General features: G+C 41.8%; 1 protein-coding gene across 2 annotated transcripts in view; it reads right to left on the bottom strand.

The window, feature by feature from the left end:
* Window positions 1-5,100: 5,100 nt before the first annotated feature.
* GLCCI1 (glucocorticoid induced 1) overlaps window positions 5,101-18,469 on the bottom strand; it is a 49,010-nt gene continuing 35,641 nt past the window's right edge. For both annotated transcript variants that reach the window (XM_023750756.1, XM_023750757.1), the window contains exons 6-8: window positions 17,640-17,850; window positions 9,114-9,234; window positions 5,101-7,981 (exon numbers count right to left, since the gene is read on the bottom strand). In XM_023750756.1, the coding sequence (XP_023606524.1) occupies window positions 7,633-7,981; window positions 9,114-9,234; window positions 17,640-17,850 (681 nt within the window). In that variant the 3' untranslated portion in view covers window positions 5,101-7,632. The remainder of the gene's footprint in view (window positions 7,982-9,113; window positions 9,235-17,639; window positions 17,851-18,469) is intronic.

Raw genomic sequence — 18,469 nt, 5'->3', positions numbered from 1 at the left:
GGTCTTCTGGCCTCGCTTTGTAGGTGCGGGCAGGGCAAGGGGGGTTGGGGGGAAGGGAGGGCATGGAGGTCTGGGAGGACCTGGGCCTCTTGCATGAGTATCCAGGTGGTGGCCCCTGACTGACCCACCCACAGGCCAGAAAAGGTGCAAATGACAGTGGACAGCAGGAGGAGGATGTTAGGGCCACACTGTCCTTGAGGACCTTAGAGGCAGAGGTTTTAAGCTGATGTAACCAGATATAATCATGATTCGTTTTTGTACATTCTTCATGTCTTATTTTTTTTCACTTACTTATATATGCACTAGAGGTCCAGTCATGAAATTCATGCACTCATGGGAGGGGGGGTCCTTCAGCCCAGCCTGTGCCCTCTCACAGTCCGGGAGCCTTAAAAGAAATTGCCCCCAAATTCGGGCTTTTAACCCCATTGGTCTTTGGCCCCTTGAGTGTGGCTCTTCCACAAAATATCACGTGCGGGCACGCACGTACAGTGCGATTGAAACTTCGTGGCCCATGCACAGAAGTCAGTATTTTGTGGAAGAGCCACCCTCAAGGGGCCAAAGAGCCGCATGTGGCTCACAAGCTGCAGTTTGCCGAGCTGCAGTTTGCTGACCACTGGCCTAAGGGGATGTCCATGGGAAGCGGACCTAAGTCATCAGACATCCTTAGCACTGCGCAGAGGCGGGAGAGGCTCCTGCCACCGCCGTTGCCCTCGCCAGCTGTGAGCCTGGCTTCTGGCTGAGCAGTGCTCCCCCTGTGGGAGCACACCGACCACCAGGGGCAACTCCTGTGTTGAACGTCTGCCCCATGGTGGTCAGTGCATGTCATAGCGACTGGTCGTTCCACCGTTCTGTCAATCTGCATATTAGCCTTTTATTATATAGGATTTTTGCAAAACCAGGGGATCGCACTGGTTTGTGACCTGCTTTTTGTCACTTGGTGGAAGAGCTGCCACGTTCTCGCTCAGGCTGTACCAACGTACTCTTCTAATAGCAGGCACAGGAGTGACTCCTCCCTGGCCACCCCCTTGGCACCGAACATTTTCCTTATTTTTAATCTTTGCCAGTTTAAAGGCAACACATTATTTCAATTTGCATTGTTTTGGTGACTAGTGAAGTTAAGCATTTATTTTCCTGTTGATCACTTCGCTTGAATCCCACCTTGTCGTAATATTAGAAACATGTAAAGCAGTCAGTTCAGTCATACCCACTTTCTGCTGCAAACTGGATGGTGGATGGATGGATGGATGGATGGATGGTAAGAAGCCGGTGCCGGCAGGGGAAGGGGGCTGCCAATAATTGCAGAATGCGGCTCATGTTGCTTCCCTGTCTTCTTTTACAAAACATTACAAAAATAATACATGCCCATTGTAAAGAAAAAATAAAATATTTCAAATTATTGTGAAAACTTGTCTCAGCACGTTGTCCTCCACCCACAGACCTATTCCCCAGCTGTAACCGTCTGGAGCCTCGTCCCAACAGGTCTTTCTTATCTCCTCCCAGGTCCTGCTGCCACGGTCTTGGGTTTAGGGGAACCATCAGGAGAAGGGGTCAGGGATTCAAAAAGCAACAGGTTCCTCATACAAAACTCCCAGGGTGGTCACTGGTAAGGGAAGCAGGGAGACCACGCCAGGCGTTTGACAGACATAGATGAATGAAGAGTGAGTTAAGATGACCCTGTTTGCCTTGATTTCAGCCCATATGAAAAATGGCAGGCTGGTTATTGCAGCCCGGGAGCCGTGTCCTTTGTTAACTCCCGTCCCTTGGGTATAACCCTTTTCCTTCACAAAGTGGAACAGAAAACCTGAGAAAGGTTTGCCTTTCCAGCACGAACCCTTCTCCCCATTTGGCAGGTCTGGGTGGAGCCCTACAGCCACCTTTTATCCAGCTTGCTTCCAGACAGTGGTTTGAAATAACATCCATTGCCTGCGGGGCCATACCCAATTTTGGCTAAAGGAATGTCATCGAAGTCACGCTTCAGACTGATGCCAAGACTTGAGTAGAATTTGTCATGTGAAAGGAAACCCATTTCTTGTTATCAGAAAATCTTTGGGAGGAAAAATGATCTAATTGTTCAAATTCTTAGGGTTAAGAAAATGGCTGTTTTGAATGAGAGGGGCCATCACCAAACTGATCTGGAACCATTGAAATATTTATTTTTTTATCTCCTCTTTGAGAGATGCAAATGCCCATGGAATGGAACGGGCTGGATTAGAACCAGTGGGCTACCAGCCTCCTCTTAAGGGGAAAAAACAAAGACCTTTGAGGTGGAAATATTTCCCTCTCTCTCTCTCTCTTTTTTTTTTTTGATTCTTTTTCTTCTTTCCCAGCTTGAAAACCTGACCACCTACCCCATCCCTTGTTGCCTCATTTTCCATAGGGAATCCTTTTCTGCAAGCGTTTAATCCCCCACACCCCTCACTGTTGGTTTGTCTCAGGTAAGATGGTTTAGTATTAGACAACGTTCAGGTACATACAGTGGACTTAATACCATGTAACTTGCTCCAGTAACAAAATGTTGCATGAGAAAGCTTTGTTATGGACTGAGTCCAAAGTGCTTCTTTCAAGAAGTGTCCATTCTAAAAAAGGCAAGCTTTATTTTACGGAACCAGAAGACAGAATGATATTTAAAGACTTTAGGTGTCAGTAATGAGTATAAGTATGTGTGTGGTGGTAGGGGGGGGTGGCATGGAGAGGAGCTGCTGTATTGTATTAGTTCTTTAACCCTGTGCAGTGAAGTACCCCAAAACTTAGCATCTGAACACAAAAACATGGTTTGTCTCACAGTTTTTCAGAGTCAGGAACCCAGGAGTGGTTTAGCTGGGGCTGAGGACCTGCTTCCAAACTCAATCCCATGGTTGCTGGCAAGAGGCCTCAGTTCCATGCTAGCTGGGGGCCAGAGGACTCCACCACTGGCCATGGGTCTCTCCATAGACTTCCTGAGAATGCTTACAACAGCTCCCCCCATAGCAAGAGATCCAAGAAAGTGCACACCCCAAGACAGAAGCCTGTCTTTTTATAACCCTATGTCAGAAGTGCCAGCCTATCACTCTGTGGGATTCTAATTCATGAGCAAGTCCAGCCCACACGTAAGGGGAGGAAAACAAAGCTCTACCTTTTGAAGGGAGGTGGGTCAGAGAGTCTGTGAACATATTTCACAGACAACCACACGTATAGCACAAGTCACCTACCTCTAGTTTGCTCTTTGGTCCATAGCGGAAGTCAGCAGCTTTTTTTCTGTAAAGGACCAGACTGTAAATATTTTAGGCAGGGGGGCCAGACTGTCTCTGCTACAACTGAAACTCTGCCATTGTGCAGCAAAGTAGCCACAGGCAACACCCCTGATCCGTGAACCATGTGGGGGTTAGGGGAGCGGACAGTCAGAAACCCGCATCTAACTTTTGGCCCCCTCAAGACTTTACTACTTACTACATAAGCAAATGAGTGTGGGTGGCTTTGGTCCAGTAAAATGTGACTTACGAAAGTAAGCATGGGGTGGATTCGGCCCATGTGCACTAATTGGGTGACCCCTCCCTGGTCTATGGCTTAGAGAGGTACTGAAGTCTAGCATGCTTAGTTTTGTTTCCTTGCCATCAGAATCCTATCTCACAAGAAATTCATCCACCTGGTTGGCTGTCTGATCTGATGCCATCATGCCTCTGCAGCTTGAAATTCAGAGGGGAGACAGTAGGAAGGAAAAGGCTCATCAGAGAGATGCAGGTGGAGAAAACTGCAGGACTTGCAATTCCCGTCTGTCTTCTGGGATATAGGGAGAGGGGTGTAAAAAGGTGAGCTGATTTGGTGCAACAGGGGACAAGATAGTGTCTTCATCCCACTTAAGTCCTGAAGTTGAGATGAGGCAAGTCTGAGAGGAGATGCTCTTCAGACAACTGGAACTGTGGGGCTAGACTACAGCATTCAGATGCTGACTCCTGCTGTGAATGAAGGGATCCAACTTCACAAAGTCCTGCAGCTCCAGAGCCCTGAGTACGAAGATGGGGGAGAAGAGAAGGCAGAAGCTGCAGGTCGAGAGCAGTAGGGAACATGTGTGGGCAGGAAACTTCACACTGAGAAGGGGCCTCACCCTGTGGGGTGGGGCATGGGATAAGCACTTATTTTGCAATATTCATAAACTTTCAGTGGCTATTTCTAGCTAGTATAAGGTTAAACATATGTAAGAACTTAGGCCTAATTTCCCCCCTTTGTTTTTCAAGACTTGATTTTGCAAATACTGACATACTGCTTGTTTCTCAGGGCTGTTTATATATTAAGCTTATTATTTGATTGAGTCAAGTAGAGATAGGACTGAGAATTCTACTTTTCCTTGGAATTCACCTGCAATGGAATTTTTAAGTTGCATAAGGTACATAATTCCCCGTCTGAATTATGAATCATCCTCAAGATAGTTGACAAGCTTAAAATGTTGTATTTTACCTTTTTTCAGGCAAAAGCACAGACACTGAATAGTCATTTTAACGTTTGTTTTAAAGGTGAAATCTTATCTCTTGGGTAAGATGTGCTTTGGGAAAAGAACCCTCCGCTGGTAAACTACTTCTCAATGTGGTTTGTTTTTGCTTTCAGGACACACGATCTATCATGAGCCCATTTGGGTAACGGGACCTAATATCAACACTCCATTGTTCTGTAAAGCTTTTCTCCCTCTTATCCTGAATCTAAACATAAATAAAAAGAGAAAATAAAAATGTCTTTTGAACTATAGCTTTCGTTGCAAGAAATAGGCAACTTTTTTTTGAGGTGATTTCATCAAACTTAAAACAATAACCTGTTCCCACCAACAGTTCTTAGGTATAAAATAATAACGTGGGAACAATGTTTTCTCTATTTCAGGTGCTCAGAGCTGGGAGCATTACAGAGACTTGGAACTTTAGACATCTAGCTTCTTACCTTGTGATGGAAAGTGTGTAAATTAAATGTCAGGAGGAAAGCAGGCTGTGGAAACCTGACCCAGTTGGAGTCCCTCAGCCCCAGAGATGCAGGTCGGGAACCGGTGAGCACCGCAGATGGCCACCACCCTGCACCCAATTCCTCTGACGGGTGAGAAGCCAGCCGCCCAGTCTTTCCAAAGATGGATGTGAACTGTTCCTCTTTTACTAATAACTTTATTTAAATAAGACACAGGAACTTCTATACTGAAAAAATACAAAACAAAAGCCACACATTTCCTTGTGTAAAGCCATATTGATGGTAACTCCAATACTGTTCAGCGCAGTGGCTAGGATTAAACAGTACAACTATATACAAAATTTAAACAATTTCTGACAAATTTCTACAGCTGGATGTAGGATACATTTGAGCTCAACAACTTCCTGGAAATTTATATGGCAAAGCATAAGCTTTAACACATTTGGTTCAAAACGTTCATATAGGCTAAGAATAAATGTACAACACAATTAATATTCAGTTTATCATGAGAAAATAAAAGCACATATCACTATAAATATCGTACATCAGATTTCATCACCGGGAAAGCATATTCAGTCCATCTTTTGGAAATTGATATTGATACTATTAAATCTTATTTGGACAAAAGCAGAGCATAAGATCAACACGTGGGTAATGCTAAACCAGGTATCAGAAGTTAATGGAGCTCATATTTATCTTACAGAACTAATAATTTTCTCCCTTTAACCATAATCTACAAAATATAGTATTTTCATCAAGGCCTGAGATTATTAGGGTTAAAGGTGTCTGCTGCTGAAGAGATTGTTTAAAAAGGTTCCCCTGTGGAAATGGCAAAAGTAAACTGAGTCCTTTCCCATGACAATCTCCTACAACGTAACACTGACTAATTTAAAGGAGCCAGAATGCGCCTTCAGTAGAGAATATTACTGCAAACTTTGGTGGAAAGAAGAAAACTGGAATCATGACAACATAATACACAGAATACATACACACACAAACACATACACATAGATGCCATTTCTTTAAAAGAAAAATCAATGGTGTTGCTTTCATCTCTACCGTCTCTTCCTTCTCCAACCTCCTTAGAAAATAACAACCTGGGAATGACTGAAGGGAACTGCAACGTTCCAGTAGCTGTAGGCATCTTGTTCCCCAACGCTTAAGAAAACCGTGCCCTATACTTAAGGTGCAGATGGAAACAACTCTATGTTTTATTAAACTGAAAGCAATGGAATGAAAATACAAAAACTTCCCTTTGCGTTTGGATCCTCTCTTTGTGTGACAGAAAACAATGCCTGAAAGTCGGGCTCTTCCCCTGAGCAGTCGGGAGCATCGGGGGCCCTGTTCACACTGCGCTGAGAAGTCAAGTCTGCAAGGTCAAGGCTATTTACTTGGGTTTTTGCATGACCAAAATATCAACAGAACTATTCATGATACTACCGAGAGAGGCTTAAATGATACAGCGTCAAACTACTGCTTTTGTAAGTCACCAACTAACCTCTAACTCCTGTGGCATTAATTCTGAGACCTACACATTCCCTCTCTACATGAATGTCACTCATGCACCTGAACTGCTTGAGGAAGACAATAACCCCAAACGTGTCCTTTTTAAACCTGCGAGTTAAAGACTCTCCAAAAGGGAAACTAGACATTAACATGCCTTAGATAAAACAGTAGCGTTTCATGACCTTGATGGCCAACATAAACAAACAGATCTCAACCACTCCCTGTGAAACTTCACTCGTTCTGAATTTAAACCTAGACATTCTTGCCTTTAAATTCCATCACACACAATGTGGAATGTTTGTGTACAGCCTGGTACTGGACACTTTATATGCGACACTGAACAGTCATTAACTGAGCAACACCTGAACTTGTAAAAAAAAAAAAAAAGCCACGTTTACACACGTTGAGACCATGAATGCAACAGCTGTTTTCCTGGTAACCACATGACAGGAGTGATGTCAGACACCCTGGGTGTGCTGGTCCTCATTTCCCCCAGGTCCAGGATGACCGTTCTCCTAGGGCTGAATGCACTTCTTATTCTAAGGAAGTGGAATGTAATGAGGAAAGGGAAATGCGTAAAACAAGGAAAGGCAAAGAGTGATGTTCCCTCTTTAGCTTTTTAGCTGTGAAATAGTTAATATCCCAATATGATATACATTCCAAGTTACCTGAGTTTAGACTTCAACTGAAGTACCTGAAGCTAGGCCATAGGGTGGGCACTGTGCAACTGTTGTGGCCATTATTTTATTTTATTTTTTGCATTGTATGTATTACTGAAGTTAGAAACAAACACCTGGATCGATTGTAAACATAATCCTGAAGTACAGTATTTTCCATAGGACAAAACACAGCAAGACATTTTCTATTTAGACAGGCAACTTTTTGATATAGAGCTTATTTATACTGAAGAATTTGGAACAAAACACAGGACACAGTACTAATCTGTCAAACATACTATGAAATGCATAGTCTCCACTTAAAATGCTCAGTGACACACATTTTGCAAGCATTGCTGCTTTCCACAAAAACTGCTGAAGAGGAGTTCCATCCCTGCCAAGATCAGTGTTAAGAGATACTTTACGATGCTGCTAAGTAGCTTGTTGTCGGTGGTGGCATTCAGAAAGTTTGTCACTCCATGCAGGTAGACATCTGAGACCTGGTTCCTAATCCGTGGACGGTCCCGTAGGGCCAGCCCCCGCGGCGGCATTAGATGACCACGTAGTTCTGCGCGGAGACGTGCTCCTCGCCCTGCAGGTCCTGCAGGAGCTGCGGGGGCTGCTGGGATGGCTGCGGGATGGAGGAGGCTTCTGTGGAGCCCGCGCTGGTGTCATCAGAGAGCGACGTGAAGGAGACCCGGGAGGAGAGCTGCTCCACGGTCAGGGTGGCCAGGCCTGGGTTCTGGGCAGAGCTGGGAGAGTTCTTGAGCATCAGCTCAGAGGCGGGTAAGAGAGGGCCCAGGAGCTTTACAGGACAGAAAGCTGATCCCGTTGGGATGAAATTAACCTTGTTTTTGTCAGGACATGAAAAGAGAGGGGCTGAGAGAGGCTGACGAGACCTAAAACCATAAAACAAAATGAGGTTTACTTACAATCACAAAAACATTGAGCACTTTCTGAACTAATTGGAATCTCTAAAACAGCTAAAATGTGAATGGCAGGGGATGAGTTAAGTGTACAGAGGGGTAAACATCTTCCATAGCAAAGTCAGCTGGCAGATCCTGATGTACACAGCACTGAAGTGGTATGTGGGCAGACAAATCTTCCCAGAGGTCATTAGTTTGCTTTCACGCATTTAGGGACGTGGAAACACCTCTCACATTACAGCTGAAGACCATGCTCAGTTGGAAAGCTCTTTTTTTTAAGAAAAAGTATACTGGGAGAGGATTTCCCCACCGTTTCCTCCTTTTTCTGCATCTCTATACATACTTTCTACTAACACAGATCAGAAAAATAAAGTTTCAGTAGCTCCTCAAAGAGCGTCAGCCCAACAAAGCCCTTCCTCTCCTCCCATGCCCAGAACCTAAGCCATCCTCCCCTACAGGCCGGGCTGTCCCTGCTACATGCAAGGGCACAGAGGCCTCCGCCGCACACCTGCACTGGGCACAGGGATGATTGTACTTTTTTGCCCAAGAGCCACACGGGTTGTTGTTTTTTTGTTGTTTTTTTTGTTTTAGCTATTCTGCCAAGTAGTTATAGTATGAACTTTTCCTTTAATTTCTAATGTGTACATATTGAAATTTCAGAAAGAAAAAAATCTGTAAACAGAAAGTCCGGTGACTATACATGGTACATGTGTCCACAGGGAAGAAGACTGGCTTCCTCTGGCTGGTGGTCACTGCCATTAGATGCACCACGCATGGTACTGATACTAACTCTGCTGCTCAGCGTCTCTGTGTTAGCCACCTACATCCACACAGCCTCGGAAGGGAACATTCTGAATGACTGACATAGAGCTTTCAGCTAGTAAGGATGAGTTCCCAAGTTTCTTTTGTATGAGCTTACATATTCCCAGCATACAGCCTCCGCTTCTCCTTTAATAAGCTCTCTTTTGCCTATTCGATTCTCCTTTCATAATTCTGAAACACATTATCAGCTGGATGGAGTAGTTGATTCATCTGTAATCAACTGGTCTCAGTAAAAAGCTTTACAGCTTTGCAGATCCCAGCTGATAGAAAAGACATTACTTACGCCATTTCCTCAAAGACCTTCACTCGCTCACATCCCTCGGGGGGCTCCCGTTTGAACATGTAGCTGTTGTTTGGTTTGGGAGATGAAGCATACTTGGGTAACGGTGAGCTACTCCCACTGTCTGTAAATTTAAAGCAGTTATATTAACTAGTGATTGAAAGCTCTTTTGAATTAAATTTGATTTCCAAACAAGCAGCCGTTTGCACAATTTATCCACTATGGCCCCTTTGCTTCCGCCACAGAGCTTCCTTTATGGCACAGCTATTTCTAACACCCTTCTGTAGTACATTTCTTATACAGAAAAGCTTCAATGCAACAGCAATCTGCCATACCACGGAACATAAAAGGATGATATTTGGGTCTAGAAAACTGCATTCTGAATAAAGTAGAGCTGTAGTCCTGAAAACAAATGCATTATTATGTATTGCAAAATGTAAATGAATGGCATAATATGTGTAAGTCATACAGAAGAATTACAAGAGATTGTAATACAGGGTTCTCTATGTTTTCTAACTGTTCAACCAATGTAATTGGAAATTTTAGTATGTGGAATAATCTTCGCTAGCTCTTAGCAGAAACGTTACTTTTACTAAGCATCATGAGTAATATGTATGTAGGGAAAAACACAAGTTTGTAACACAATGTCTTTTCCCTTCAGCCCACCATGAAAAAGTAATTTGCTCAGGATTTTGCCTTGAAAATGCCTGTATAAAAGGACTTTCTTAGCACAATTTGTATTTTTGCTACTGGAAGCATGAGAAATCTAAAAACGTCTCTACCTAACATGTTTTCTTCATATTTTGACCAAAAAGAAAATGGTCTTATTCATGAAAAACTGTAAAATCTATATGTAATTTCTTCCTTTCCTATCTGGCAAAGGATTTTGGAAATTCAAATCCACCAAAATGTGTCATTATCTCTGTGAGATGCCAAGCTGTAAAGTCAGTAACATGCTTGTATAAATACAATAGTCCCATTTAAACAAATTCTGACTTAATGCAAACCCAATCCCCCCTGCTAAAATACTAAGCACATGATCTAGTGAAATGTATTATTTTCATACATACTCTGAAAGATGGCATTTGTACCATAATTACATTAGTCACAATTTTGATAAGTTGCTTCAGTTTAGGATACAGAACACAGTCTAACATTCAGAATTTGAGTAATAGGGATGTTTTATCATTATTAATGAAGTATAGTACATGCTTAGAAAGTAGACCCTTCAGGCACACTTATAGTGTATTTGGTGGGTGATTCAAAGAGCTTCTATGTTAGTCCTGGGAACAAAGATGTGTGCTTGCATTTGAATGTGGCTGTATCTCTGGCTGGGAAATCATTGCTTTGGAAAATAAGGCCACACTATTGGGAAACCTAGAGAAGCACATAGTTTCTCCATCACTACTGTTAGGTGTGTCCCTACAGATTATGCGGAGTTTCTTGGAAATAATCAAGTCTTAGAATTAAGTTGGGTGTCTTCACATACCACACAGATTTGCGGATTGTCTGAGATTCAACACTTATACTATATTGCTTAAATAAATCTCCTGGGGAGGGGGGGAGGATATGAATTTCTCTCAGGAAGATGCCAAGCATCATTAACCTGATTAGAGTCTGAGTTTGCTGCTCTCTATTTGAGCTAGGCTAGACCAAAAAGACTGGTCCACAGTAAAAAACAGGTGAGAATGAGGCCAGTAATACCAAGAATATAGCTGGACCTTGCTTTGCTATCCAAACAGCAAGCCCTGCAAAGGAAATACAGAAGAAAGTAGATAGAGCATGGGATGCCTCCATGCAGATAATTGTTGGTAATAACAGAGCCCTCCTGGTGTGCAGAAGTGGCCCAAGACCATGGGCCCCATGCCCTTAAAAGCCTTTCTGCCATCAGCAGGGGTGTGACCTTGTCAGTAGCAAGCAAGGATTCACCCTATTGTCATGTAAGAAAAATCATCTTGGCCACAGTTACAATCTGTGTTCTATTTCTTATTATATCACTAGGCCTACCTACAAGACTTCTCTCATACTTTATTGATGATTTCAAGGGACTTTCCCAGAACTGAAAGTTACATGTGAGTTGAATGATCTACAAAACTGATTATCTTCCTGTTAACTATCTATAATGAATTAAATGGTTTTTCTTCTTGAAACTTTTCTAATTTCCAATTTCTAAAAACTGCTACATGAAAATGGTACTATAACATCTTCAGGCAGAAAGCCACATGGAACTTAAGCATATCATTATAGTCCTAAAAGCCTGTTCCTTCTCTGATACTCACTGCCTTATTAGTGGTGGTAAACATTTTCCACAACTCCCAAGCTAGAGCTCTGCCTTTATCCTCATCTCACACATCTAATCAGCCACCAAATGCTGCTGCTGATCCTTCTTCCATCCCTTCTTCCAAGTCCTCTGCCCCTGCCATCCCTCCTCCACTTCTCCCTACACCTGTGGTTTCCCAACTGAGGTGCACAACACAACTTGCTGACAGGCAAGAAGAAAATATTAGAACATTTATATATTCACTTTATATCTTTGAAAATATGAAAGGAAGTTTTGCAAGCACATATTTAGTTTGGGGATTGGATTACACATAGATAATTTAGAAATATATGAATTTATATTATGGGCACAGATTAAAAATTGTTGAAAAGTGTGTGTAATAAATCAAGTTTGGAGACCACAGGACTAGGCTCCTACAACAGCATCTTGGCTAGTACTCCTGCTTCTCTCTCCAGTTCTGTAATTCCACCCAAGTTATGGTCCGAAAAGATAGAGCTAGTCATGTCCTTTAGCTTACAAAAGATCTTTGCTTGGCTCTTCATTTCTCTTCCCAAGGCCTCCAAGGCCCTTTAAAAAGTAGCTGCTTCTCCACCTCTCCACGTGCACTGCTTTCTACCTACTCCCCACCATTCATCCCTGTGCTCCAGCCACGAAATTTCTTACTGTCCTCCACACACCAGGCCCTTTCACGCTGAATGCCTGTACTCCTCCTGCAAAGGCAGCAAGAAGTAGGGTCAAGTAGTAGAAGATTTTTGTTGGCATCTGGACTGCATAGAACTTAAGTTACTTCATTACTCTAAGCCTTAGATTCCCCATTCTTAATATAAAGACAACATCCCTACTCATAGGATTATAGCAATATTACAGGAGATAACACAGGTAAACCACCTGAGCACATTTAATCATCTTAACAATGCTATGAGGCAGAACCATCATTATCCCTAATTTACAGGTGAGAAAACTGAGATACAGAGAGGTTGACTAACTTGCCCAAGGACACACAGTTAGTAAGTGGCAGAGCAGGGATTCAACAGGTGAACCTGAGTCAGAGTTCATTACTGTTAGGCTCTCTGCCAAAGTCTGATCTATCTCAATTCCACTGTCCTCATTAGAGACATGAGGTGACCAGAAGATCAAGGTCCACCCAAGTCTAGCATTCTGTTTCTAATTAAAGTCTTACAGCTCAGGTAACGGCTTTATTAGGTCTGCCTTCTGTTAGCCTCACAAAGAGATACAGTGGAAGGAACGGCCTCTGTGTGTTGATATTTATTCTGAGAGTAAAACAGAAGATAATGGGACAAAAATTCAACAGGTCCCCTTTTCCTCTAGCCTGGCTGACACCCTATTTTCTCTCCAGTCATGAACAGAGTTGAAGATGTGACGGGTTTTAGCAAAAATACTTCCTTTCCCCTAATTTCAACAGGAAACAAAGCTTCATGTCTTCTTCCCCACCAAAGGCCTATCACTAGGTTCACATAATCTTAGTTTTTTTGTTTGTGGGGAGGTGGGGAGAGAGAGGATCACACTCTTCCTGAACATTCAAAAGCCAAACACATACAATTTAACAACTTAACAAAAAAGACACTAATAATTTCAACACAGCTATAAAAATATATCCTTAAAAATGGACATGCCACGAAGAAAGCTCTTAAAGGATTACTCAGAAAGTCTCCACTAAGCACCACTCTGCTAGACACTACTCCATTTGCTAAGGATAAAGCAACAAGCAAAATAAAGTTACCTGCTCCTGCTAGAGCTCACATTCTGCTAAATGTGTAACAGGAGATTAGGTGAGAGAGATATGCAGGCATGCTACATTCTGGGCTGCTTCTATTATGGACTCTGGGTTGTAATTGCTAGAACTGAGCTGTATATTTATTAGTTTTGAATTATGAATAGTAACTTATCCAGAGAACTAGCACAGCATCTGCCATTGCTTTCCGAAAGTAGGGAAAAAGACATTTATTTACCGGATATTCCTATAAGCTGTCAGAATAGGGATATACATAATTTTAGATGTTATCTTGAAAAATAGAAATAGGAAAGATGACGTCATACATAATTCTAAAACAAATCAGTTTTTTAAAACAGCAGCTAATATTTATTATTTATTTAAATTAAATTAAATGTATTGGGTGACATTGTTTAATATGTATTATTAAGTGTATAATTCTATAATACATCATCAGTATACTGCACTGTGTCTCACCCTCCAAAGTGCATCTCCTTCCGTCACCACTGACCCCTTTACCCTCTTCATCCCCCTCCACCTCCCTTCTGCCCCGGTAACCACCGTACTATTGCCGGTGTCTAAGAGTTAGTTTGCTTTGTTTGTTCTGTTACTTTAGAAGAGATCTGCTTTACCCTGTGAGATAACTCCTTTGTTGGAACTGAATCTCTACACTCCTTGTAACTTCACCACCAAGAGGTTCTTCTAGGAGAGTAAGCATCCTGGAACCACATGGGAAGAATCCTTTCATAGAGAAACCAATTCACGCTCAAAAGCAGTGATTGGCAAGATGTAGTGGCTAAAAGAAGTATATCAACATATCTATTTTCACAATATAAACCACAAAAAGTGCTCCAAAAATCTTGGCCGATTAGGCTATCTGGAAGATAGAGGGTTAAAGTATGGTAAGGGTAAAGGTCAAAAAAGATTAAGAAATAAAGTCCTAGAGATCAATCAAATAGAGTTAAAATGTATGTAGAAAGGAATTAGAAGATGTTAAAAATTCAAAGTTTGCCTAGTGTCAAACCCAAGACCCTGAAAAGACAAGAGAATACTATTTTTTTCTCTCCTGTGAATAAGGGCTGTTCAGTTCTAACACCCAAAAAGTTTAACAATATTAATATTTATGAGTTAAATCACAGTATGAGTTAAATAGGCTTTTATGCATTGGTCTTAGGAAACTCCATCCACATAACATATGTTGTTCCTGCGGGAAAATATAGTTTATGTTCCAAATAACCAATTTATGGGCTCTTGGAATACAGCTCTCCATAGTTGGATTGAGTAGAACTTTTGAGTCGACTTAGATTACAATAATCAATGTTTCCACTATATCTTGCAAAACTGCAGAATGTTATAACAACTGCTTACGTGAATTGTGCCAAAGACCAACTATAAGTGGCAGACTGAAGTCTAGATTTTGTGGCTTGCCCAGCACTGGTTTGGCTACCATCAAGGAACACTGACAGAGCTGCTAAGGGAACTAATATTTTTACGCTGTCATCCGTATTATATAAATGACTATTCTCCTCCCTTGCATCTGGGGCATGATAATATGGAAGAATTTAGCCGACTCTCAGGATATATACTCTGAGGCTGTCAAGATGAGAGCTCTTATTCTGGATCCCTGAATTCTACACACACACACACACAAGCCAAAACATGAAAGCAGTCTCTCCAGCCTGGACCTTTCTCCATAGTCAGAGTGTTTCTGTCCTGGTGCTACAACTACAATAGCCCAAGAAAAAACCAGCAGGCTAACCAACTAATACTACTTTAGAGGTCTCAGATTACACAGGACTCATGGAGAAGAGATGCTAGACAGAGGCAGAAGTAAGTGTTGAATAGAGGAGTGCCGGAAGAAGCACCAGCTCACCTCTCATTAGAAAGCATATTCCAGTGGTGTCCCTCCCCTCCTGTGAACGCTACCAGGGCCCCAGGATGTCTGAACTGGCTAGTCTACCAAAGAACTGAACAACATGGGGGTGCTCCATATCAATCCCAGTTGACTACAACATTATAGAATCAATTCTGTTTTCATAGTTAATGATGTAAACATGTTAGAAACCTATTAAATTTCACTTTTTTCTTTACTGGAAATATACGGAAACAAAAGAACAATTTATGTTTTATTGCAAAAAAATGCCAAGTATAAGATAAAATAAGTACCTTTAAAAAAATCCCCAGAATTTAGACTGTACATAGAGATCTGACACCCCCCCCCAAAAAAGGTATCATTTTGATTCATTCACACCAGATGTTTATTGTTGTATTGGCTATTGTCATTTTTTTAATTTGACAATCGAAAAGAGGTCAGTGTCCCTGACTAAATGTTTTAAAAATTCTTGTAGCAAACTGGTTGAAAATTGCTGTTGTAGAGAAAAAGTTTGCACTGGGGAAATAATAATAATGATTATTATTTTTATAGCAGCACCTACCATTTATGGAATCCTTGAGAATTAATGCAAGTTTTATGCCCCAAACTTTAAGGACTCAAGCCCATTCCTGTGTGTCAAAGCACTCTGGTGTTAAGAGTGCTCCCTGCAGAAGACCTTGCAGTGCAGGAAAGTGGCATGAATATACCTTCTCATAAGAACACAGATTGTAAGTCTTCAGGAAAAAAAGACATTAAAGAACATATACGGTTTTAAACTTCGAATCGAACTGCAGAGCCCCAGATTTATCTGTCTCATGGAATACAGACACTTATAGAGTCCTGAAGGCAACCTTACAACCAGTGAACCAAGATGGAACTCATCGGTCAACTTGTTAAAATATGTCCTTTGTGGGTCAGTATCTCTCAGTTACCCAGAGTATTAAACTTAAAAAGAAGAAAACAAAACTCCAAAATTAATTGTCTAGTCATACTGTCACTATTATGTTTACTTTTCATTTTAAACCAACTATAAGTCCTAATAAGCAGCAAAAGTGGTCAATCTGAAACATACTTATCTTTTCTATGGGTTTAACAAAGAATATGGGCTTTGGCATCAATCAGGCAGACCTGTTTTGCCATTTACCACCTGTGTAGCTTAAAACAAGTTTAAAGTTATTTCACATTTCCATTTACCTTCAAAACAAATGCTCCTACTAGAAGCAAAGTGTTTTCTTGATTGTTCTACTGAAAATGTTACAAGGGAGTGATTAAAGACATTTGCTCTGGTAGGATGCCTCAGTGAGATGACAGTTTCCTGGTCTAACATCCTACCAAGTGAAGACTTCCCACTTGAAGCAAAGATGCCTTAGGTGCTATCCTGATCAATACAACCTTAATGGGGTAAGGGAGCTCACAAGGCTTTCGGAAAGGAAAGGGCAAAAAGAAAGGAGAGAACCGCTGAGATCTACCCACGGAAATAAGAGCAGAGGACAAAGTCCAAAGTAGGTTCCATTTAAATCTCAGCAGACAGTCAGGCATAATGATGAATGAAAGAAGCCAGACACAAAATGCCATTTCATTTCTAGGAAATACAGTAACACAGACAAACTCGATTATGGTGATGGAAGTCAGAATGGTGGTGACTTCCAGGTAGAGGGGAAGGATACCGCTGGGAAGGGGGCTGAGAGGCTCCGGGGTGCTAAACATTCTAAATCTTGATCTGCATCCACTTACAAAAAGTCATTGCACTGAGCACTTAAGATCTGGGCACTTTACATGTAAAAATACCTCAAAATGAAACCAATTAAACTATTAAAGGGAGGGGGGGGGGGTCAAGTCAGGACAAGGACCATAAAAATCCTCTAAGACGCTCTAAACTTTAATTTTTCTATGTTTTTTAATTTTTATTGCTTAGGACTTATTTTTCTACGGTGAGAAGCAATAAATGTGTTTAAAATAATTTCAGTGTTTCTTTGAAAGTAGCTAGGAAGGTGGAAGCTGGGCAGTCTTTGTTGCCTTCTGCGTCTAGGTCTGAGAGGGCCAGAAACTGAAACAAGAGACTGAGCACAAGAACATGGGAAATGGTTTGGGCCTAACAAGCAACAACAAAAATCCCAGAAGTTCTGCGCTCTTATTAGTGCTATCAATAATTCATGTATACAACATAATATAATCCCTGATGTCCTATAGATAATGTATTAAACTTTATCTACTTGGTTAAAAAATATACTCATTCTTCCAACAGTATTTTTAGAAATTATTTCTTCCCAAAGCAATCTGATTATGCAGTCTAACTAGAGGCACAAGAAATAAAGACGCTACCATAACCATCATTAACTCTGGGCAATACCAAAGAAAAACCTGTGTCATTTGACATGAAGCTGTACACAGTCCATTTTACAGCTTTCATTGGCTCTCAGAATCATGTGCTGTGCTTCTCTGACACATTTATGGAAGATGTTTGTAAGAGTCACAAAGAAGGGAATATGTAAAACCAATGAACGAACAACCCTAGGTTAATCAATCCTTTACAATCCCACCACTCAACAAAAGAAAAAAAATGATGCAATGGTCTAAGGCAAAGAAAGTGTGAGCAAGGCCCTGTAACAAACCCTCTATTGAGGTGGGTGGTGTCATTCTTACCTTTATCACGATCATAGAGTAAATCTTCCGTTGAGCAAGGGCTACCGTCCTGGGATTCTGGGGGACAGAAGGGGGAGACACAGGGCGAGTGGCTGCTGCAGCTGCTGCTGCGCTCCTGGACAGAGGGGGTCTGAGTGTCGATGCTGCGTGTGCTGCTGCTCCGGTAGTGAGCAGGGAGCGGAGCTCTTCGGCCATCTGGAATATCCAAAGGCTGTAGGAGGAATAACCATTACACATGTGAATGACAGTGCATACTCTCGCTTCACACAGAAAACACATGGCGTTTCCTCTGATGTCATATTCCACTATCAGCATCAGTGATTCTTATGAGACTAAAGGCACCAATCTTGTGTCTTAAATTCTGCATGTTACCTTTATTGAACAAAAAATTTCTTTCATATCCCAAAGTTTTTAGGGTTCAAAGTACTACAGGTAAATTGTCTTTAAAATGACGCAGCTCTCTGCCGAAACCGGTTTGGCTCAGTGGATAGAGCATCGGCCTGCGGACTGAAAGGTCCCGGTTCGATTCCAGTCAAGGGCATGTACCTGGGTTGCGGGCACATCCCAGTAGGAGATGTGCAGGAGGCAGCTGATCGATGTTTCTCTCTCATCGATGTTTCTAACTCTCTATCTCTCTCCCTTCCTCTCTGTAAAAAATCAATAAAATATATTTAAAAAAATAAAATAAAATGACGCAGCTCTCTATATGTATTGTAGGTCAGCATTTCCACAATATCCCCCAAGAGCAGAGGCTTCTTTTAACACTGAATCCCGAATGCCAAGTACTGGGTCTGGCACACAGTGGGCATTCAGTAAATATATACTGAATG

Source organism: Myotis lucifugus, unplaced genomic scaffold (genome assembly GCF_000147115.1).
Source record: "Myotis lucifugus unplaced genomic scaffold, Myoluc2.0 scaffold_15, whole genome shotgun sequence".
In the NCBI taxonomy this organism is placed as follows: Eukaryota; Metazoa; Chordata; class Mammalia; order Chiroptera; family Vespertilionidae; genus Myotis; species Myotis lucifugus.
Note: the sequence above shows the minus strand (reverse complement) of the source record. Positions and strands in the feature narration are given on the sequence as shown.